The sequence below is a fragment of the Xyrauchen texanus genome, chromosome 24 (assembly GCF_025860055.1).
Source record: "Xyrauchen texanus isolate HMW12.3.18 chromosome 24, RBS_HiC_50CHRs, whole genome shotgun sequence".
Lineage (NCBI taxonomy): Eukaryota > Metazoa > Chordata > Actinopteri > Cypriniformes > Catostomidae > Xyrauchen > Xyrauchen texanus.
In genome coordinates, this window is record NC_068299.1 from 6,776,637 (window position 1) to 6,801,550 (window position 24,914).

Sequence of the window (24,914 nt, forward strand, 5' to 3'; positions counted from 1 at the left end):
GCTACTGTTACAATTATTTCATTTATACCTTTAATAACACCTAATCTCCTCAAATGCCCACAACACTCAAGTGATGATGTAATTTTTAGGTTCTATAAAGAAGGCTAAGACTGTGGCTAAACTGACTGTAGTTGGTATTGTATTTAGGTGAAGTCCCTGGATTCCTTTGACTGCTGTCAACTGCCGTCATCTCCTAAAAGACAATGCTGTTATGAGACTTAGTAATAATCTAAAGTTCTCTTATTTATTTTACAATGTTCTTGAAAGGGAAAAAGGGAAAGGAGGAGTTAAGAACTGGCTTGACAATATAAATAATAGTTTAATGAAAAACAAAAGACACAAACGATTGTCAGCTGCCCGTAAACGATCTCTCTCTCGCTCCTGCACCACCCTCCGCAGTCGGCCTTTATCCCTCTCAGAGGCTTGATTAGCCTGATAAGGGATTGGGTGTGTAGTATCAACACCAGGCTCCACCCTCTGCCCTGTCACATGTTCATATCATGGTCTTCCCAGTGAATATGCATTTATTTATTTTTTTAACAGTTGTAAAAGTCTTTGATTAGGAATGCCCAAATAGCTCCATCTGGATTTAATAATTTTTCAACATTTTCTCTCTGTAATATGTTGGCTATTATTGTTTACATTTCATAGTTTAATTAAATAGTATTCAGCTATTTTTATTGGTCAAACAATAATCGATATTATATCAAAGATGATTGATCAATAACCCCTCCTTCAATGCGTTAGAGAAATTGAAAAACGATATACTGTAAGTGGAAATTTGTAATAATTTTTTTCTATGTAAAATGATAATCCAACATTAGGAATGCAATAGGTTTTGTATTTGTAATATAATGTGTAAAATGCCTATAGTTTTCTCTGTGTATTAATTTTGAATGGAAGTATGTTAACACCTAAATAATCACACACTTCACCTTTAAGGTCTTAAATGTAGGTCAGAGTGTGCAGGTAGTTTTCAAATGTTTTTATGCCTGTACACTCTTGTCCAGGGGAATGCCAGGAAGAGAGAGAGAAAGAAAAAAGATGTGCTGAATTTCAGGTGTCGAGCAGAGAGTGATATTACAGGGTACTCTCACTGAGTCAACACCCATCAGTTGTAAAAAGAAATAACCTTATCATGTCTGGACATCTACCTCTCGTTACATCAGTTCACCATCGTACATCCAAGCATGAGTGGACTCTTTCAGTTGATTCTTTAAGGCTGGAGTTTTCAAACTTTATAGACCCATGGACCCCTCTAGCTTATTTTATTAGCTAATTGTAGAGACAAAAGCGAAGTATGGAACAAAGAATACCTGGACAAGCGGTCAGTTATACAGCCATGCTGTGGACAATTGTCATTATTTGTAATCATTCAAAGGAATATTCCAGGTTCAATACAAGTTAATCTCAGATGACAACATCTGTGGCTTAAAATTGATTACCACAAAAAAATATTTAGATTTGTCCCTACTTCTCATAAAAAAAGTGGTGACATCAGAAATGTGAAGCTAATATTATTATAAAAAATGCTTTCACATAAATGTTTCTTTTACAACGGTATAATTTGATCTGTAAAGTTGTTTAAATATTAGTTTTTATGACCATTTTAGGTTTTATGGTGTTATGTCATCATGGCAATAGTTGTAAAATTTAAACAGAAAATGTTAGTAAGCCATTTTATCGCATATCATTTATGTCTTTAGGTTTTACTTTTGAAATTGGTAGTATTTTAACATTTCTGGATTGGCAACTTGGTTTAGGGTTTTTTTCAAAATTCCTTAACCGAGACCAAACTTTCTAACAGTAACTCCTCCAAGAGCTTTCTACATTAAACCTGGTGGTACAAATCTTCAGATTGTTCTCAAATTGTGTGCTATAACTTTTCTAACTGAACAAACTTACGGGTTTCGTAATGCGGACAATCAAAAATCAGAAAATCCCAGAGACTTAACGTTGAAGGAGTGTTCAAACAAGTCAATGGAATTCTTGCTAATTCAAACTGCATCCGAGCGCAATGAGGTTAGAGAGCCAAAGAGATGCTGCCTCCATCTGAAACTTTATCTGCTGGTGTCGCTGTTGGACTGAGTTCAGACTCTTTGATCTCATATTTTGCCATTTTAATTTTTTTAATTTTTGTTCTGTTAATTGTTTTCTTATCCTAACTTTTTTAAAGGCTTTGCCTATGCCTCTGCCACAGTTTTACGATTGATTCTACAATGGTGAATCTTTTCTGTAGCAGGGCCTGGGCTGCTGTTGGCATATCAGTTATCAGCTGGCTTTATCTGGACTTGTCACGCACTCATAGCTTGGATGCTGGCTACAAACCTCAACCTGATCAAACAGGATGTTCTGTGAAAGCAAGATAAAGCACTTTGCAAGGAAGGATATATTCTAGACACTTTCCTTCTGTTTTATTATTGCTGAATTGAGTTGCTCCATGCACATATGATGTGGGCAATGGATCAAATTGGAATGGCTGTTTTTTTTCTCATTTTGCCTAGAGCAAGCACCACACAAGCAGACTCCAAACAATTTGATTTTTGCCTGGGGTGTCACACATGCAGACTGTTTTGGTGAGATCTCGCTCTTTCAGTCAGAGGTATGACATAATTACAGATTAAGAATCTTGGGGTGACAAACCTACCGACTAACCGTAACGCTGTCTCTCTGAATCCCTGCATGTGGAGCTCACTGAAATTACAATTGGTGCCAGAAAGAACGCTTGGTAACAGAATAACTATGGATTACAATCACCGTTTGTGATGATATGCAGAGTGCGATCACAGATTAAAACATTCAGATCAGCGTGACGTCTTGTCAGTTCTTCAGTAAAAGAAGGTGATTGGTTACTTGAAGAGAACAAAAGACAACAGGATACTCTGCCGAGGCCGTCTCGGCAACAGAACAATTTTTTCAAGCAAGCCTGATGTACTTTTTTGGGTTTTCACTTCGTCTCCTTCTTCGTCTCTGATCAGCAATAAATAATGGCAGCAGTCAGCCGCATTTGACTTGTTTGGTCCCACATTATATTAGATGTCTTTAACAACTATGTACTGATATTAAAATACAAACAATGCAATGTCATTATTGTGTAACTACAGTTGAAGTCAGAAGTTTACATACACCTTAGCACTTTGTTGTCCTCAAGCCATTTTGCCAAAACTTTGGAGGTATACTTTGGTCATTGTCAAAACCCATGTACGACCAAGCTTTAACTTCCTGGCTGATGTCTTGAGATGTTGCTCCAATATATCCATATAATTTTCACTAGTCCCTTCTGCAGCAAAGCACCCCCATGATGCTGCCACCCCAATGCTTCATGGCTGGGATGGTCTTCTTAGGCTTGCAAGCCTCACCCTTTGTCCTCCAAACATAATGATGGGCATTATGGCCAAACAGTTATGTTTTTGTTTTATCTGACCATTTCTTTAAAAAGTAAGATCTTTGCAAACTGTAGTCTGGCTTTTTTATGGCAGTTTTGGAGCAGTGGATTCTTCCTTGTTGAGCAGCCTTTCGGGATATGTTTGTATAGTACTCGTTTTACTGTTGATAGAGATACTTGTCTACCTGTTTCCTCCATCTTCACAAGGTCCTTTGCTGTTGTGGGATTGTTTTTCGGGTCAAACTACGTTCATCTCTAGGGGACCGAATGTGTCTCCTTCCTGAGCGTTATGATGGCTGCGTGGTTACAAGGTGTTTATACTTGCGAACTATTGTTTGTACAGATGCGTACATGGTACTTTCAAGCATTTGGAAATTGCTCCCAAGTATGAATCGGACTTGTGGAGGTTCACAATTTTTTTATGTGGCTGATTTCTTTTGATTTTCCCATGATGTCAAGCAAAGAGGCACTGAGTTTGAAGCCTTAAAATACATCCACAGGCAAACCTCCAATTGACTCCTATTAACCAATTGGCCTATCAGAATCTAATTGGCTAATTGCTTAAAGGCTTGACATCTGGAATTTTACAAGCTGCTTAAAGCCATAGTTAACTTAGTGTATGTAAACTTTTGACCACTTGAATTGTGGTATAGTGAATTAAAAGTAAAAAAAAAAAACAAATCTGTTTGTAAACAATTGTTGGAAAATGTCTTGTGTCATGCATAAAGTAGATGTCCTAAACAACTTGCCAAAACTGTAGTTTGCTAACATGAAATTTGTGGAGTGGTTAAAAAAATGTGTTTTAATGACTCAAGTGTACACTTATAAGTTTATGTACACCTCTGACTTCATATTTGCTGCTGCTACTGAGGTTTAGGTACAGATAGGTTTAGGGTTAGGGCTTGAGGTAAGGGTTCGGCATGGTTAGGTTAAGGGGTAAGGTTAACAGTGTAACTACAGATGTATTTAAATGCAGGTACTTTAAGTGTAATTTCAATGCTTTAACAACACGTATGTCTGTGCATAAGCATTTGATGGAATGTACTTCTTAAGTGTAATTTCTATGCCACTAGCATCACCAAATTGAAATGCAAAATAATGTGTTTTCAAACAGGTATCCTGCACACTTATCTGCCATTGGTCAAAAAACAGATTGCCACACCCCAAAATCACTATATTGGTTGATCAAAGTTGCTATGTAGGGCTTGGTTGGCAGTCTTTACAATGCACATTTCATCAAGCTTCAAATGGCTTCCTTATAGATTTCTCTGCACATTTAAGCCTTTAAAGTAGGGAAGAGTTTTATTTTTGTAATTTTTTTTTTACTGATAAACAAACATAAGATGTCATTTTTTAAATTGCACTACAGTTAATCACAAAAACTGTAAACTGTAAGCAGTTTAGAATTTGCACTGCAGCCAAATGTCAAAGCTTATATTAAGTAGAAAAATATAATTTTAAGTTTGCATCACAACATGGGATCTAAAAATCATCCATTCATTTACAAACATATATCAAACTTTTTGCATATATAATGTTGATCAAAAAATAGATCTAACATCTAAAAACATCTAATGTGATTCCAGTTCAAAAATATGTTATATTAGATCAAACACAAATCACAATTACAGTTAAAAATATATATTTTAGCAGTTTGTAGAAGCAAGTAAAAACTAGTAAACATAACATACTATTTATTTGTTAGTTAACAAACCCTGCAATTCCCCTTCATTATTCCCTTATGTGACCCAAGGGATGCAAAATGTATTTCCTATCTGCTCAGGAGATGTCATGTGCCAGATATTAAATATCACATTCAACTAAAAAAATAGACAGATGCCCACAATTTTTTCACCATCCAAAGCCTTCCTGTGACTTGCACCACTCAGACTGCAGAATTCCCTAGACAATGGTTAAAATAAAGTAGTGATCCTAACTGACCTAATACAGGTAATGTTTTCTACAATTAAATGTCAGGAATTGTGAAAAACTGAGTTTAAATGTGTTTGGCTAGTGTATGTAAACTTCTGACTTCAACTGTATCTGATTCTTCTCCTAAAGTTTCCTCATTGGTTTTCGCCCTACATCTACTCTACTCTCCACACTACCACAACGCACACATGCCTACGAACACACTCTCCATCGCCCTGCTGCAGTCGGTGCTGGGGTTACCTCTGACTCTTTGCGAGCTCTGCTGAGTTTACTAAATAAAGTCTTGTTTTGCCTCCGCACTTGGATCTCTGGGCTCAGTGATTACAGTCATTAAGGTAGCATTGTGTGAGGAACAGGGTGAAAAGTAAATGCTTATTAACTGATCATCTGCCATTTAACTCGTGATTTGTGTAAAAGTGAATAAAAGTAATTGTTATTGCAGCGCCTCTAGTGGACATTTCACCAGTTAAGTGCTCCAATATGTACAATGAGCCATGAAAAAATTATTTAGCAAAAATATGCCAAATTATGGAAGCAAAATGGGTTGCTAACAAAATTTCACATTGAATTTAACCACACAATATTTGTTAGCACTACCTTCGATTCTAATTCTTTTGGTCTCACTACAAAACACATCTCTTGTCTGAATAATGCTATGTTTCTAAATGTCTCAATACTCTTGTAAATCAAACATGGAAGCCATTAATTTTTTTTATACAATAAACTACCATATAATGTCAGTGAGATCTGACTGCAACAGGTTCTGCATTGCTTCTCTTGCTGAATATACAGTAAATCAGTGCATCATGAAATGACAGTTTGACGAACAAATGCTTTTCTGTAGCTCATTCTGGTAAAGATTTTTTTTTTTTTTTTGCCTGAGCACAATGTCTATAAATGTCTTGATATTTATTCACACATTCTGGTATTCAGCTGTGCTTTGACATTTTCTTCAGTGTTTGTTTTCTTAGCCACCTTCATTTGGCACGGGTTTATTCTTTTAACTGTGTGCTTTGATTTCACTTCAAACTTGAGGTCTTTGTCTCTTTTGTGTAGGAGTTTGAGATTCTCCTGCCAAGTTTTCCAGAAGTTTTGCGTTGTCACGGAGCGTGACAGACATTTTGAATGCTTTTGGCTTAAGTGTAAGCCCATACATATAGTCCATACTGGGAGTCCTATCTACTGTGAAATTACACTGATGGACTAGCAACGAGGTAGAGAGGAAGAGCTGGATTTTGGACAAGTCCTCTCCAATGCACCTGCGCTTCCCTAATGAGAAAATCAGCACATTGGTGGTTAAATCCTTGTTGAGAGCTCCGTCCCCGTCCAGGAAGCGCTGTGGATTGAATTCCTCTGGCTGATGCCATTTGGTCGGGTCATGGTTTAAAGACCATTGGTTGACGAAAATGACAGTGTCTTTGGGGATGGGATAGCCATTGATGGACGTGTCTGTGGTTGTGCTGTGGGGAATTGTTACGGGGACGAACGAGGTGAATCGCATGACCTCGTAGATGAAGGCCATGATGTACGGAACATGGGGCTGGTCTGCAATGGTTGGAAGGCGACTGCGATCCACCACTCGGTCAACATCCTCCTGCAGACGTTTCTGAACATCTGGATACCTACAATGTAAGTGAAAAACATTTGAACACTCCATAATATTGACAGCTGCAACCAAACATTGAAAACGATATTGTTGCAAATTAAAATAACAGAATAATCAAGATTATGTGTGGTAGATGATTTAAATGCAATGCAAGTTATTACTTGCTATATCACTAATATTTATAAATAAAAATATAGCTTAAATGAAGCAGCCATTGTGCTCTTTATGTTTCATACAGTGGCCTGCATGTTTAAAAGTGTTAGTGGGTCAAATTTCATTTTGTGTTGCTGTAACCTGCCCTTCTTATTCGCTGCCAATACCTGCACGGAAAAGTTACATAACCCACAAGCACAACTCCACTGGTTCCTACTTCAAAAGAGTTCTGTGTTGTTGAGATCTGTCTATCTCTTGTGCACAATCTGTTAGTTGTGTCCTGTTCCTCGCGTTGCTGTCATCATTTACTCGTCGTCATGTCATCCAAACCTGTATTGTTTTCTTTCTCCATAAAAGGAGATACAGTACATTCCAGAGTGTTCATGCTGCTATTTTCCATGCAATGAAAGTGCATGGTTATTTTAATGGCAATTTAAAAAAAGGACGATATAAGCAGGCCCTGACTTTTTTTTTATTTTAATTATTTGCCATTTTTCTGTGCTAAATCTGTTGGAAAATATGTGGATTTCTGCAGAATGGATTTGAACATTGTGAAATGTGTTAAACTGAGTTGAGAGTACTACAGTCTTAATGACTTCTAAAAGCATTATCAAATTAATATTTAATAAACAAATATGTAAGGGGCAGGGGATGACCATGAGTGCAATTTTATGGATGATGGGTGTCATGCAGAAATGAATGCACAAAGATTCTACATGAGCCTGTGTATAAGTAAAATAAAAGGAACATAAAAGCTGTGTGTGATGAGCAGACTGAAATTTTTGTCATTATTCACTGAATATCTTCCCCTTCACTGTCAAATTTGCACTTCAAATCAAAACTTGATCATCAGGAAATTTGTGAGAAACAATGTGTGGCATGATTGACATCAAGAGAGATATGGAGGAGGGGATACTTTCAGCAAACAACGACTTAAATAGGCCTATTAGTATGTTTACCTAACAAAGCTATATGACATCACTATTAAAAAATAAGATGTGCAAAAATAGTTTTTTGCAGCGGTGCCATAGAACAACCATTTTTGGCTCTTTTTTTGCAATTTGTGGCTGATATTTTGTTTTTGACCACAAGCATTTACCTGATCAGTAACAGAATTATCCACTGCAGAGCTGTCGATAGAGTGTCTTGACTAGCCCCAAAAATGTCTGCCATGGTCGGTGGCACAAACTCTTTATCCAGGAAGACCCCCGGGCCCCTGGACAAACCTTTATCCAGGGCAAAGATGAATGCGTCGGTCATATCACGGATGAGGCTCAACGAAATTGTTTTGCGGTGCTCAACCACTTTGGAATGAATGAACTCATTAAACTCCTTGTTGAGCTCTTTAAACTGCCCAAAGAGAGTTTTGATCGGATTTGGGAAGTACTGCAGCCAGGGCATCACATCCACGATGCTTCCAGCTCCAACTGTCTTGGTGAACTGATCATTTCTCCCCACCACCTGCTTAAACTCTGCATCATCATACTGGTATCGGTTTCCGAAGCACACGGCGCTCATGATGTTCGCCACCGACACCACCAGATAACTGTGCGGCTCGAAGTATCTCTCCTCGCGAGTTTTCTTCAGAAACAGATGAATCAGCTCTCCGATCTCACCCACGATGTGCTTCTCAAACGTCTGTTTGGTGTGGATGTTGGCCGTGGAGAAGCTTCTCACGGTGCTGTGAGCGACCTTGCGATGTGCTTTCCACCACTGGCTGTAGTTTCCGAACGCCATACTTTTCCCGCCGGACACGAATCGGAACGACGCGAAATCGGGTCTGCCGGCAAAATCGACGGCTTTTTTGATCAACGCCTCTTTGATCGCTTCGCCGTTCAGAACCACCACAGTTCGACTGCCCAGTTTGATCTGAAACACGTCGCCGTATTTCTGAGCCATCCGGGTGAAGTAAAAGTGTGGCGAAGTGCCGAGCTGAGCGGCGTTACCGATTAACGGCCACGGAAACGGACCCGGTAACTGCCGCTGACAGGATCGCCGCCAGAAGAGCATGAGCATTAAACATGCCAACAGAGATAATAAAGCACTCCGTGACGACAGCTGAATAAAATCATCCAGAAGTGACATTAAATCCATTATGGACCTGCAAGGAAAGCCACCATCAGTAACTATTTAGAAGACAAAAACAAATTCAATGCAGATTCAGCATGAGCTAATAAAAAGATCAATTAAGAAAAATACCAATAATTTATCCGTGTCAGAATGAATGATTCGAGACTTTCAGTTGAAAAGTTTGATTCACATGAAATCATGAGTTTGAAGTGTTGCACTAGCCGGTGCAGAGTGAAATGAATTTATTCAAGAATTTATCCACGGAATGACATCAGGAGTCTCCTCCTTTACTCTCTCTCTCTCTCTCTCTCTCTCTCTCTCTCTCTCTCTCTCTCTCTCTCTCCCTCTCTGAAATGTGAACAATTAATTAGGCTATAGCTTCTATATAGGCCTATTTAGCTTATATTTGTGAACACATAGCAGAAAAATGCATAGTTATTGCAGCTGCTATATATAATAAATATTAAATTATATTAGCTCCTCCTCCTACTACAACTAGGCTAATATTATTATTATTATTATATAATTAATAATAATAAAGTAATTAAAATTAAAAATTAAATAATTAATTTATATTGAAATAATTATATTTATGATTAGAGATTTAAGATTACAGTCTATCTATCTCCTTTGCAAAATATGCATATTGTAGTTGTCAGATGAAGGGGAATTATTTAGTAATAATATTTTCTCTTAACAAAACGTGTTCGGTTTTAACTGTAATGAGAAGATTTTGTATCTTTAAATGATAAACTATACAAAGATTAGAGACATTTGCCGTCAATCTATCTCTTTGCCTGTCCTGTCAGATGAATGCAGGGAATTCATAATTTCATTAAACAAAATATGTATTTGTTTTGAACTCTGGAACGAGAAGATTTTTGTTCTGCTCTCTCTCTCTCTCTCTCTCTCTCTCTCTCTCTCTCTCTCTCTCTCTCTCTCTCTCTCTCTCTCTCTCTCTCTCTCGCTCTCTCTCTCTCTCTCTCTTTCTCTCTCTCTCTGTTTTCTCGTGTCTGCTTCACAAATGTGCGTGTAGGTTAATAAGAGCTCATTAGAGACTGATGCTGTTTAATAAGGCATTGCATCAAAAATTATCTTTAAAGTTTTTTTGCAAAAATAAGTTGTACAATTACAATTTGTTCTTGACGTAAACAGGGCAAAATAAATGTGTACCGAGTGAGTGATCTTTGAAATTCGATTCAAATTGAGTAATATTATAAGCCAAATTCAAGAGCTTGAGACTAATTGGAGGTTTGTTTATTTAAATTTTTTTTAAATATAAACACGTAAATACGACTTTTAACATATCTATTACATATGACCATGAATTGAAATGTAGAAATTCTCATAACATATTATTAATGAGACCAGCGGTATCTTAGCACTCGAGTCTTCAGTACCACGGACAGCGCGCGAACACTTCTGCACACAGAACAGATCATATCAAACCAGATCATCAGACTTTATTGATCCCGGAGAACATCAGCTGCAGCCAGCACTGAACAACAGGTACAGTTAAGGAGTTTAGAAAGAATCCAATAACTACAAATTAAATAAAACGGATAAAATATGAAGCTAAATATTAATTATGTGATTAAAAGGCTTTGCTGCTAGACATGTAAGTGTGTAACAATTTCAATAATGTATTAATAATTGCGTTATTGCTATGCTTGTGTTAATGCGACGGTCGGTCAGTGATAGTGCTATTAATAATTATTATTATTGATTTACTTATTTTTACTTTTTTTCACTGCTCGAAGTTTTAACAGACGACTAGATGTTTACTTCTGATTTAAGAACAGTAAAAATAATATTGGAAGCACAAATGTGAAAAACAAATATAATTTAGTTCAAAACGATAATTTAAAACAATTGTATTGTTGTATTTTCAACATAAAAGTGCAATTTCTAGGCTATTTCAGTGGTAGCCTACACATTTTTTTTAAAATAAATCTTTAAAATGAATGTTGCTAGTGTTATTTCCTTGATTCTCATTTATGCTGTAGGCTTAACTGTGAAGGAAATTATCTAAATGTCTTGTAGCGCTTTGAGTGTAAGAAAAGCGCATTATAAATAAAAGGTATTATTATCAATCTCGATCTCAATATATGAACACCATGCAACATAAAATGCCATGTTATTGCCTATAACTTTGATCAGTAGTGTTGATCAAGAGGATAAAAAAGCCACATTTATGGCCAGTCTGCTTATTAATAAGGGCTATACACTCACCTAAAGGATTATTAGGAACACCATACTAATACTGTGTTTGACCCCCTTTTGCCTTCAGAACTGCCTTAATTCTACGTGGCATTGATTCAACAAGGTGCTGAAAGCATTCTTTAGAAATGTTGGCCCATATTGATAGGATAGCATCTTGCAGTTGATGGAGATTTGTGGGATGCACATCCAGGGCACGAAGCTCCCGTTCCACCACATCCCAAAGATGCTCTATTGGGTTGAGATCTGGTGACTGTGGGGGCCATTTTAGTACAGTGAACTCATTGTCATGTTCAAGAAACCAATTTGAAATGATTCAAGCTTTGTGACATGGTGCATTATCTTGCTGGAAGTAGCCATCAGAGGATGGGTATATGGTGGCCATAAAGGGATGGACATGGTCAGAAACAATGCTCAGGTAGGCCGTGGCATTTAAACGATGCCCAATTGGCACTAAGGGGCCTAAAGTGTGCCAAGAAAACATCCGCCACAACATGACACCACCACCACCAGCCTGCACAGTGGTAACAAGGCATGATGGATCCATGTTCTCATTCTGTTTACGCCAAATTCTGACTCTACCATCTGAATGTCTCAACAGAAATCGAGACTCATCAGACCAGGCAACATTTTTCCAGTCTTCAACTGTCCAATTTTGGTGAGCTCTTGCAAATTGTAGCCTCTTTTTCCTATTTGTAGTGGAGATGAGTGGTACCCGGTGGGGTCTTCTGCTGTTGTAGCCCATCCGCCTCAAGGTTGTGCGTGTTGTGGCTTCACAAATGCTTTGCTGCATACCTCGGTTGTAACGAGTGGTTATTTCAGGCAAAGTTGCTCTTCTATCAGCTTGACTCAGTCGGCCCATTCTCCTCTGACCTCTAGCATCAGCAAGGCATTTTCGCCCACAGGACTGCCGCGATACTGGATGGTTTTCCTTTTCACACCATTCTTTGTAAACCCTAGAAATGGTTGTGCGTGAAAATCCCAGTAACTGAGCAGATTGTGAAATACTCAGACCGGCCCGTCTGGCACCAACAACCATGCCACGCTCAAAATTGCTTAAATCACCTTTCTTTCCCATTCTGACATTCAGTTTGGAGTTCAGGAGATTGTCTTGACCAGGACCACACCCCTAAATGCATTGAAGCAACTGCCGTGTGATTGGTTGATTAGATAATTGCATTAATGAGAAATTGAACAGGTGTTCCTAATAATCCTTTAGGTGAGTGTATGTATTCTTTATTATTGATTTAATTAATGACAAATTATTTATTTATTATTTAATTTGATTTGATTTAATTATTTGTCTCCAAACTACGGCTTAAAATAAAGAAATAAGGAAACCCAATAAATAAACTGATGCAGTGGCCCAGGCTAGAGGACCCAGCCGAGCTCGTGATCGCGTGCGAGTGGATCTGTAATGCGAAAAATTCCACAAAACGTTTCATGCCAGCACGCACTCAAACAATAACTGAATCTGGGAAATTTCAATTAAGTTCATTTAATTTAATCATTTAGTTAAGTTAATGTAATTCGTTTTAAGTAATAATGATAATAACAATTATTATTATTATTATTATTATTATTATTATTATCTAAATCTCTAAAATATTTTATTCGAATTAAATGTATTAATTTTAATCAACTTAATATAAATGTTAGACTCCAAACATTACTTTTGCAAATAGAAAAGATTAGAATAGAAGAACAGGTAGCCCTGCAACAGATGTCATGACCCCCACAAAGCCCGCCTCTGAACATTGTGTCAGTCTGAGAGTACATAAAGAGACAGAAGAAATTGAGACAGCCTAAATAGATAGAACATCCTATCTGCCAACAACCAAGAAAAACTGTGTCCAGGTGTACCTTGGAGAATTGGTGCTATTTTAAATGCAAAGGTGGTCACACAGAATATTGATTTAGCTTTTTTAAGTTTACTGGACTTTGTATGACATTAAGTGATAAATGAAAACTATTTATGTCATTATTTTTGAAGACATCCTCAATATGCAACAATTTTCACAAGTGCCTATAACTTTTGCACAGTACTAAATATATATATATATATATATATATATATATATATATATATATATATATATATATATATATATATATATATATATATATATATATATATAGTCTATAACCCCTAGCATATATAACCCTTAACATAATATATTTTGCAAGATAAGTATTGTTATGACTTACATGAATGCATTTAGCATGAAAGTGCTTTTTTATTTAAGTCATCCTGATGATTGCACACATTTTAGTGGAATTTCTTTGAGTGAAATGGTGACCTATTCCTGCAATGATTAGAAAATGGAAAAATCTGACATTTGTTCAATGACCTTTTAAACAAAGATACATTAGCTCACACTAAATGTGTTTTTGAGTTGCATTTGTAAGAACGTTCCATATTCAATGGCCATGAACAGCCCAAAACTCTAGTCTTTGAGCACAGAAATTAGATTGCCTGCAGAGGTTTTTTCATGACTTTGTGTTCATTTAGAAAAAAAGGTGTGTGCTTGGGGCCAGCTTATCTTCTGTCTTCTGGAGGAAACAGTTGAACAGGAGGAATCACTATGGGGCGTTGAGTTGTGTGCTGCAGTCACGCACAGGCACTTTATCATATGAGGTGACATCAGACACAACTAGAGCTGCCTGCTCAAAGATTAAAGCTTTTTCTTCTGTGTTGTTGATGGTTTAGCTGATTAAGTAGAACCTTTTATTTGTGGAATGTCCTTAGTATGTTCTGTGTGTTTATTAAGGTAAATAGACCAGAAATCTGAGAATGCTGAAGCTTTACATGTTCCATGTGGAAATTAAAGTTGTATTTATTTATTTATTTTTATATATTTTTAAAAATAAAGTGGGGTCTAAAAGCATGAGACCACTGATTAAAATGCTTCCAGTTGCCGTTTTTATAATTTAATACATTTTCTGAATAAATTATATTGTCAGTATAACAACTGAGTGAAGGGTTGAATTAAAAAAATTCCCTTTCATTAATGTCTTTGTATTTGGTATACCCCCTTTTCCTTTATTGGCAGCATGCACTCAAGCAAACCTTTTTAATACAAATATTGAAGTCCTTTTTCACTTTCAATCTCTACTTACACTTTCTTCTGTTTTTGGTGACTCGCATGATTTGTTTATGTCGCCACCTACTGGGCAGAGAGGATAATTGATAGTATTAAGAGGATTTAAATATTGATCTGTTTCTCACCCACACCTATCATATTACTTCAGAAGACATGGATTAAACCACTGGAGTTGTAAGGATTACAGAGCTTATATATTCTTCTAAAAACCTTCCTTTGTGTTCTGATGTAGGAAAAAGTCATACACATCATGAGGGTGAGTAAATAATTAGAGAATTTTCATTTTTGGGTGTACTATCCCCTTAACATTGATTACATTTATATTTATGCATTTGGCAGACGCTTTTATCCAAAGTGACTTACAGTGCACTTATTACAGGGATAATCCCCCCGGAACAACCTGGAGTGAAGTGCCTTGCTCAAAGACACAATGATGGTGGCTGTGGGGATCGACCTGACAACCTTCTGCTTACCAGTTTAGTGCTTTAGCCCACTACGCCAAGACCACAACTCACTGGTTAGTGACCTAGAAATATTGCAGAATCTAAAATATTTCCTCTCCAGTTTGCGTCACTTGCAAAATCTTAAAATGTTATGCTTCTTTCCAGGTTTTTAGTGCGGTCTCAGACTTCTGGGCCCCACTGTATGTGACTTGAACTTTTCAAAATGATATTTGTTGAATTTATCGCACGGTCTGATTTTGTTTCTTGGATTTTTCTCAAGCAGGATTTTTGTATTTATCCCAGCTTCCTTATTGTTTCCTTGTGCAAATTACTTGTTGTTTTGAGGGTGTCAGTGAGTTTAGCCCAGAGCATCACCCTGCTGCTATGTACAGCCCTGTTTCCCTCATTACAACACAATAACAGTCCTGACCCTACATTCTCCTCAAACCACAGTTTCCCAGGAAATTATAAAACCCTTCCTATTCTCCCCTCTACAAAAGCTCAAAAACATACTAAACCGATGGAAAAGGCAGACAATGCTAATGAGTTTTTGAAGTATCCTAAACTCCACAAGACCCCACAAATTAACAACCAATAGAAGTACAGCATGCTTTATCAGGCTGCTCTGCTGCTTTTTTGTCTAGCCAACTGTGGAGGCCCTTGCCAAAGCATAGTCACTAGTCTGTGAAGGCGTCTCCCTCTTCCTGACACTAAGGGCATTTTCCCCCCAGAATTCTTAGCTGTCACCCGTCTCGGATTTTCATTCTTTTTGTTTCTTTTCTTTTGGTTCTTTGTTGAGGGAAAGTTTGCAGTGGACATCTGAAATGGGCTCTTTGGGGAGAATGTGCGTGAATCCACATGGTGGTATGTGATCAACCGCATGTCTGCGCTTGAATTTAAGCCCACACAAATGTTGGCGTTCTCTTCCCCACTGTGGCTGTTTTTAAAAGAAGAACTTCTTGATTTTAACATAAACAGTGGGTTGGAAACATAACAAAAATCATGGGAGAGTAAAGCAAATCAAATGATGACATGTAAAGCAAATATTATTGCTAAATAATAAGTGATCATCTAATTTTTCCTGAAAGAATTAGTTAGTGTATTGCATAACTGAGCAATATCTTTACTACTTAATGCAACTTTAACTCTTTACATACCCAGTTCCTTGCATGCATGCCAAACGTCAAACTCCACACATGCAATCCAAATGCATCCTTCAAAAATAACCTATAACAAACCATCAATTTTAACATATGACTCTTGTGAACACATATATAATGCAATTTATCAGCATTTTGTTTAAAATTTGAAATGTACCCAAATAATTCTGTACCGATTAACAAATCCGGGAGCTCTCTTGAACAATACATGCTTCTCATGTTTCTAACACAAGAGAGTACAGGAAAGCAGGTGTTACAGAAATCTTAAAGGGGCCACATCCAATTTATGACTAGAGTTAAATTGCATGAAATTTCTGCACTTGGCATCCTTTTTATAGGTGGTTTACAGATAACATAAACATCAATATTGTAGGTTAAAATGTTTTGAGTTATAAATGTATCAGAGCAAGTGAATATTTTAGGTGCTGTGACTAGTCACCATTTCTCTCAATCTATTTTATTTTTATTTATTTATTTATTTGACTATTTTTAACCTTTTGCCTGCACCTAATATTACAGGGTCAGAACAAGCTAAAATCAAAATACAGCATTTGTGAAATAATGTTGATTTCCGCAAAATAAATGTTTGACTCGTCCCCTATTTATTACAAAAAGAAGCAAATATCTCAGTTGTTATAAGGCACTTGCAATGGAATGGTGCCAGTCCACAAATGCTAAAATGCACACTGTTTCAAAAGTATAGCTTCGAAACGTAATCATTATACATGTTAACAAGATTTTAATGTGATAAATTAATTTACGAACCTTATTTGTGTAGTTATATGTGGTATTAGAAATGTTGCCAATGACAATGAAACCCTGTATAAATTTTATTGGATTTAACTTAAGATAAATTCAGTATGTGATTTTATTACATTAAAATCATGATAACACATACAGTATAACGTTGACATCTTTTAGATATTTAAAATGGTATGTGTTGTAGAGTTTATTGACTGGCTCCATTCACTTCCAGTGTAAGTGCCTTATAGTAACCTCGTTTTTAATCATTTTTTTAAATTGTTTTTTATAATCAATATTATGCCACAAATGCTGATTAATGAGCTTAACTTGTATTGAAAAATATTACTTTAAATGGTCTTGTGGTCTATGCAAATCATTTTTGAAAATTTTAATATTCCTTGTACTCTCTCAATTCATATGAGATCTTGAAATCTTGAAAAAGACAACTAGCAAAATACCGTTTAAAATGGTTTTAGATGAAATCTAGCATGTCACACTGAAGGATATGTCATATTTACCCTTATTCCTCTGACTGCCTCAAAAACCAGTAGATGGATATTATTGAAGCTGTATCTCATTGTTGTACAGTACCACAAATCAGGCATGCAATTATTGGAAAGGTTATATTGTAAAATTAAAATAGAGTAAACAAATAAACTTGTAAACAACTACAAAAGAAGTAATAACCAGATCTCATAAGATCAGAAAAAAATCATGATGTTTTAACCTGATTAATGTGAAGTTTTTTATACAAAATGGCCTTGAGGTCTCTCAGAATTTTCATCCATCCATCCATCCATCGTCAACCGCTTATCCTGTGTACAGGGTCGCGGGGGGCTGGAGCCTATCCCAGCTAACATTGGGCGAAAGGCGGGGGACACCCTGGACAGGTCGCCAGTCCATCGCAGGGCCCTCTCAGAATTTTATTTATGTATATTTTTTACTTTGCAATGCCATGCAAATGACATGCTGTTGGATCCTGTTTAGTTCCTTACACCTGCTTTGCCGACCATATCAAAAGTGTCGAGTAAAAGGTGCTGAATAGCAATCTGATTGTGATACATCCTGAACAAATGTAGTTATAACATTTCACCTCCTTTATTTATCCAGCCCCCTTGCAAGAGGTCAGAGGTCACCCAGTTCTCAAAGAGAAGTTCTGGCTTCCTGCTACGAGACACAATGGCAGTGTTTTCATAAGCAGTTAATGATGACGGACGGTCATGCATGAACGGCACCAGCCTGAAGAATCACGCAATGCCTTCAAGATGGAGGACGTGTTGTATAAGATGATTTTTTAAATTTTTTTATCAGGAAGAGCAGGAAGAGAAAAAAAACATTAATATTCTTGGAAAGCAAGTCATGATGCTTATCCTCCTTTTACATGTTACAGATGAATTTCTTCAGGTATGTAACTTTCTAAGGAATCTAGACAAACAACAGTAGCTTATAAATAGCAATAAAAAAATAACAATATATATTGCATGTGTGTATATATATATAAATATATATATATACACATCTCTCTCTCATATATATATATATATGAGAGAGAGAGAGAGAGGCAGCTGTATATAGTTATCTGTAAATAGTTTGATAGTTACACAGTGTTTGCAACCTCAGTTCTATTGTTCTTTATAACTGTTTATATATATTTGTATTTTGCAACAGTTTGCAACACTTAATTTTATATTAAAATAAACATGCATGCACACATGTCTGTATACCTAAATACATTTAATGTTGTTGGATTTCGATCAAACGATTCAACAGATCTTACAAAAGCAGAAATTCTCATCCGTTGCTTGCAGAGAGGGCAAAGGTGTGACATCATGACAATTACTTGTGCACTGGCTTGAATACATTTTTTGTTCTTGCTTCTGTTTCAAGGAACTTGCGTGGCATTGCACTGAGATAAGAGGAGGAAAAATACCATCTTGTCGAGAGACAGCTACAGTACATACCGAAAATTCCCTGCAGCTAGTAATATTTAAGGTGCTGCCTGCCCGCATAGTATTGTTTCAGGGAGGAATGTGTATAATTTCCTTTGGGACTTTTTGTTGTCATTAAGGTGGTCAGATTTAGAAGTTTGCATCACGGTACTACCCCTATTTTGCTAGCCAATAAATAGATTGAACTTTGTGTTTAAAACAATGTCTACCATTGTGGTGGTTGTTGTTGTTGCTGTTGTCAATTTATATTATGTTTTTATCCCCAGGTTTGGTAGGAGAGGTTATGGATCAATCATGTGGTGGTATCATAAGCTTGATTATCGGATAAAAGTCACTATGCCATTATAAGAACAATCCAAGGTGAGTGCTAAAATTGCACGTACACTCACACAAACACAATATTACAACCAGTTGGAATGAGTCCACTCCGTCCAAAACTTCCAGAGTTCCAAGTGAAAACAAGCCACTTCCTCTCCACCCAAACCCCCTTTACCGGTATGATAAATTAAGAGTGGTGCAGCAATGGAAAATACAGCTCCTGATAAAGTTTGCAGAATTTTGGGGGAGGACAGAGCCATCAAAAAAGACTAAAAGCAAATATGGACAAACTTACAAATTGTTCCTGCTTTTGGAGACAAAAACAAACAAAAAAAAGTCAAAAAACATTTGCAAAATTCCACAAGACCTGCACATCAGGCGCTAATGAGCATTCAGCTTCACTGGGTGTACAATCTTTCTGATTTCCCTCTGTGCTGTTAAGAAACATGCATCTCCACTAACAGCAGGATCCAGATTGCTCAAGCAAGACACTCTCTTAATGTTGCCATAACATGGCCAGAATGTCATGAGCACTTACACTGAAATCAGTCAATATGAACTCTATTGTCAATTTAGGACAGATGACGCATTTGATTAACAGAAATGCCTTTATCTAAATATGCTGCGAACACGTGCAGTATGTGATGGACGGCCAGTTGATTCCCTCCTATAGATTACTATGATATACAGTAGGAATATATATATATATATATATATATCAGTATACACACACACATATATTTAGTACTGTGCAAAAGTTTTAGACACTTGTGAAAATTGTTGCATATTGAGGATGTCTTCAAAAATAATGACATAAATAGTTTTCATTTATCACTTATTGTCATACAAAGTCCAGTAAACTTAAAAAAGCTAAATCAATATTTGATGTGACCTCCTTTGATTTTGAAACAGCACCAATTCTCCAAGGTACACCTGGACACAGTTTTTCTTGGTTGTTGGCAGATAGGATGTTCCAAGCTTCTTGGAGAATTCTCCACAGTTCTTCAGTTCTTCAGTCTCAATTTCTTCTGTCTCTTTATGTACTCTCAGACTGACACTATGTTCAGAGGGGGGCTTTGTTGGGGGCCATGACATCTGTTGCAGGGCTCCCTGTTCTTCTATTCCAATCTTTTCTATTTGCAAAAGTAATGTTTGTGAGACTAACATTGATATTTCCTATTGACACTAAAGCTGCAGATATAAATAACCATCTTAAGACAAGTGCTTTTGTGAAACATCTTATGTGCCTAAGACATTTGCACAGTTTTATATATATATATATATATATATATATATATATATATATATATATATATATATATATATATATATATATATATATATATATATATTTGGGTAACCTATTCAACCTATCTGTAATGTTACTAACGTAATTAACTGTGATATATACACCCAAAAAAATATCTCCGTCCATATTGCTTCCATTATACGGGGTTGAATGACCACTGCAATTATTATTCTTTTGGGCGAACTATTCCTTTAATTCTCTCATGTATTGAGGCTTAGTTAATTATCTGTGATTTGTTTTCTGTTAATTATAGTTCTTTTAATTATATTAGTCAATTATGGGAAAACAAATGGCAAATTTCCTGAACTTTTAATATTTAAATAATTTGATGTTCCCCATATTTTTAGACAGAGTGGAGGAGTTACTGAACCATAACCCTTCATAAGCCTTTTGTTTGGGCTTTTGTATTCAGAAGGCCACCAATAAATATGTTCTAAAATATCTGACTTATCTATAGACTGCACTATTAGACTGTTCATCTGTTTTGTCATTGTGGACTGCAACTCAGTCCTTCTGCTGTGTGAACTGAAAAGGTTTTAGTGGAACAGAAGGGAAATGTAGCTGCCCCTCCGAGGCCCCACCAACAGGAACCCCAATTCACCTCATCTAGACTCTCTGCACATGAACACTTGGATGTTATTTTGGAGTTTCACATTTTTAAAGGCCTCACTCCCCCACAGAAAAGAAAACGAACTAAGGAGATGTCTTTAATATCTAATTAGTTTCTCCTGTAGTCTATAACCTAGATAATATTAACATTAAATGAAGAGCAAATGGAGACTTAAGCCAAAAGCTGAAGTGTGCCATTTCTGCACTACTAGCGCCACAGAACGCAATTGTAAAAATAAAGCCTTTTCCAATGTTTGCCGCTGATCAACCCAATGGTTGAGTCAATGTTGTTGTGTCGGGCTGGACGGGTCACACAAAATAATCAGAGGACTTTTTATAGGTTCACAGAGACACAGTATTTACATTTTGTGGGGGGAAAATTATCCTACACATGGCTTACTTATAATAGCCTCTTCATATTAAGCTTGGATAGGAAAAAAGTATTTTAACATCGAAAAAGTTACCCACATCAACTTGACGTTTCCAGCTTCTCAGATTTTTCACCAAAAAAATGCAATAAATACCAGTTGCCTAATCTAACTCAGGAGTTTTAGAAGAGATCTCAGCATCTCAAACCGTGACTAGAACTCATGTTTAAGGTAATAACTATGAAAGTCTGCACTCAAAATGCATTCATTTTAGTATGAAATGTTCTCATTAAATTCTTCCAAGACTAAATTATCTGGACTGTGCTGTTACACCATCTGAGCTATGCTGTCCACAATAATTTCATAGCTCTGTACTCACTGCTCGTCAGTAATTGTCTCATTTGAATCTGTGTAATTTGAAGAGAAATATCTGAGACAACTTTGACACTTTAATGTACTGTATCATCTCTTCAGAGCTATGAAAGAGCAACCTCTGAACAATAAAATGGCCTTTTGGGGCATTATATTATCTGTAAAGCACAGAACTTGATTTTAACAGAACTGATGTCACAAGTTTGAAAAGACTGTAAATGTTAATAAAGAATAATAGGTCTATATTTGCCACATCGGAGCAGTGTCCTACATCAGTGAATTCTAACTGCATGCATGTTTAAATTCGGTCACCTCTGTAACAGTTGCTAGGGGTGTATTTGGTTGCTTTGTTGCTGCAGAAAGCAGGAAAAGAGAGGTGTTGCCACATGTAATCTGAAAAGGAGGGTGTCTGACCTGTCAGTCTGGATTACTTTTGTCTTGATGCACTTTCATTTGCCATGAATGTTCGAGGTACTCCACACACACACACACACAAACACATTGCTCCCTGCCACTGTTGGCCTCTGTGTGCATGTTTAAACAAACTTTCTCCACACAAGAAAAGATTAGATGATAAATGTTATGAAGCATTTGCATGCTAATTATCATGCTGAAAGGTGTTGTGACTTTAGAATGCTGGATGAGCAGCTTTTCAGACATACAAACATACTGTAGAGTGGCCCCATTAGGTGTTTTGTAATTTAAGCCACACTTGATTTCAAACCAAGTGGCATTAATTTTAAAGAAATATTTCACCCAAAATGTTTAATTATGTCCTAATTTACTCACCCTTGTGTCATTCCAATCTCGTATGACTTCTGTTGAGCACAAAATAATGTTCCATTCTTTTCAATACAATGGCAGTGGTGGATTCACTTTCAAGCTTCAGTAGAAAACAAAGTATCATAAAAGTAGTTCATGCAAATCATTTATTTTTTTTTGCATTTATTGCAATAAAAAAATCAACAACATCGATGATACATTTTTGAGTCATTTTCGATATTTAGACTATGTTTTACATCTAGACGATCAGGTGCATCAGTTTGGCTTTTTCAGACTGTATGAAGCTGCTAACGTTAGCTGCCTTGCTAATGATTAGGCTACACTGTTCACCGTGGTCCGGGTCCAGACACCGGATTGATTCCATCCGGACTGCAAGACTTCATTATGACGACTGTGCCCTCTCATCGTCGCTATTGAGCAGCACGACAAAACAACAGTGCTGTTTACACCAGCTGCAAGAGATGCACTAGCATCAGTCGCTATTGCTTCTCTTGAGGTCAGGAGAGTGAGGTATACACACTGCACAGCTATCTACCAGCTGGCTCCTGTTACACTCACCCCCCTAAACCTCACTCTCATCGGGGTCACGGCACCATTGTGACACTCCTGTTCTACCCGCTCCGTACGGGACTCAAACCAATGTCTCCGGCATGGGAGGCGGGTGCTCTAACAAGGAGGCTAAAGGCTGGCTCCCGTTACATCCACTCGCATTAATCGGCATGCTACAAGCCTTTAATAAATAAACAGAAACATTTCTGTTCTAATTTAGTGACAAGGAAAGAAAATAATATTACTAGTCGGTAGTGCTAGTCTTTCTCAATTTAAAGATAATATAAAAATGGTCTATTCAGACATTAACATTTTCTAAATTTCCTCTCTTGTATAACTCTGAACCTCCATACAGTATCATTCCTCAGTCACAAGGGCTTCTATGCATTTATACTTGGGTATCTTAATGTAAAGAAATATAAGAATATATAATTTGATTGTAAACGTATTCAAACAAATACTGCCATTATCGCTTCATAACAAACAGATGACCTTTTAACGTTTATATCCAACTGCTCTTGATTGATAACCTCTATAAAATATTGTTATAATAATAATATCTGGGCCCCCAATGCAGCCTTGTAGAGACTATTTTGGACTGTCTTCTGCCAACATGGAAATAATAAAAAAAAAGGTCCAATATACGATCGATATGAAAAAGAATATTGTGATGATATTTCTGGCCATATTGCAAAGCTCTAATTCAGAGTGCTATGAGAGAGGCTTGTTTGCAGTTGTTTCGCCTGCTTGCATGAAAGTGATTAAATTATGACAGGATTTACATTTTTGGGTGAACTAGTCCTTTAAAGAAACATGGAACATGAAACATAACAATAGCACACTTTTGAAGCAAATTATTTCATTCACAATGACAGAAAAATTTGTTTTGAGAAAAGTTAGACCATAATTTGTTTGAAGATGCCAATTTCTTTTGATATTTTTAAATCATGCAATGACATTTAGACATTTTTAAACGTCCAAGTACATTTTGGGTGCAAGACAGTCAGACATTTGTGAATGCTTGTGATTAAATGTGCAAACAAACTTCATTGACCATTGCATTCACTACAGTCACGAATTGGCTGTCGTTTTCTATTATACTCCTTGGGTTGATTATTGTTTGAAAACATTAGTTCTTCAAGAGTTTTCTCTAATAAGCACATTTGCACAATGTGCTACAGCAACAGTCTAACTAGCAACATTTTCGTGAATTTATGAATGACATGCAAAAGAACTTGTCTCCATTGATAAAAGGCTTTTTGATGTGTGCGAGAACTGGAGTGCATGTGGGTGTGTAAGAGTGTGTCAGTCAATATAAGCTTTGTGAATGTTTTTACAAGGCAGCACATTTTGTTCTTTGTAGTTTACATTATCTTATGCAACCAGGTAATAGAATCAGTGTCAGTGTGAATAGAACATACCAAACTGGATTGGCCAGGTGTGGGGGAAGAGACGGTTTGCTCACACGCACACACATACACCAACAAACACCCACATTACTGCTTTCTTTAATTATCTCTCATTTTATTCTGTGCTCGCCACCATGACTCTGCAAACAATGAAATCAATGCAATGTGCAAAAAATAGCTGAAAGCTTGCACATCGACTGCATTGTAGCCTAATTCAAGCACATGAAAGCACATGTTGTGTGAGTCAGTTAGACAAAACTTTACTGTATTGTTATTACTCTTTGTCAGTACACATGCAAGCTGAATTAGACCTGTAATTGTGTCCTTATTGTCTCAGTACTGCCATCACTTGTGTTTGCCCTGCCCTAGCAACTCCCTAGCAACTGTATTCTCATGAAAGATTCAGAGAGGGAGGGAGAGGAAGGAATCTT

General features: G+C 36.7%; 1 protein-coding gene across 2 annotated transcripts; it reads right to left on the bottom strand.

The window, feature by feature from the left end:
* Positions 1-4,680: 4,680 nt before the first annotated feature.
* On the bottom strand, positions 4,681-9,363 carry LOC127617553 (cytochrome P450 1B1-like). 2 transcript variants are annotated; one of them, XM_052089520.1, is made up of 3 exons: positions 9,276-9,362; positions 8,176-9,177; positions 4,681-6,939 (listed from the first exon to the last, which is right to left on the bottom strand). In XM_052089520.1, exons 1-3 carry the CDS (start codon positions 9,344-9,346, stop codon positions 6,342-6,344), a joined length of 1,671 nt encoding a protein of 556 aa, XP_051945480.1. In that variant the 5' UTR covers positions 9,347-9,362; the 3' UTR covers positions 4,681-6,341. The 2 variants fall into 2 exon arrangements, with proteins under 2 accessions (XP_051945480.1, XP_051945481.1); XM_052089521.1 differs by having other exon boundaries at positions 8,176-9,363.
* Positions 9,364-24,914: the final 15,551 nt, after the last annotated feature.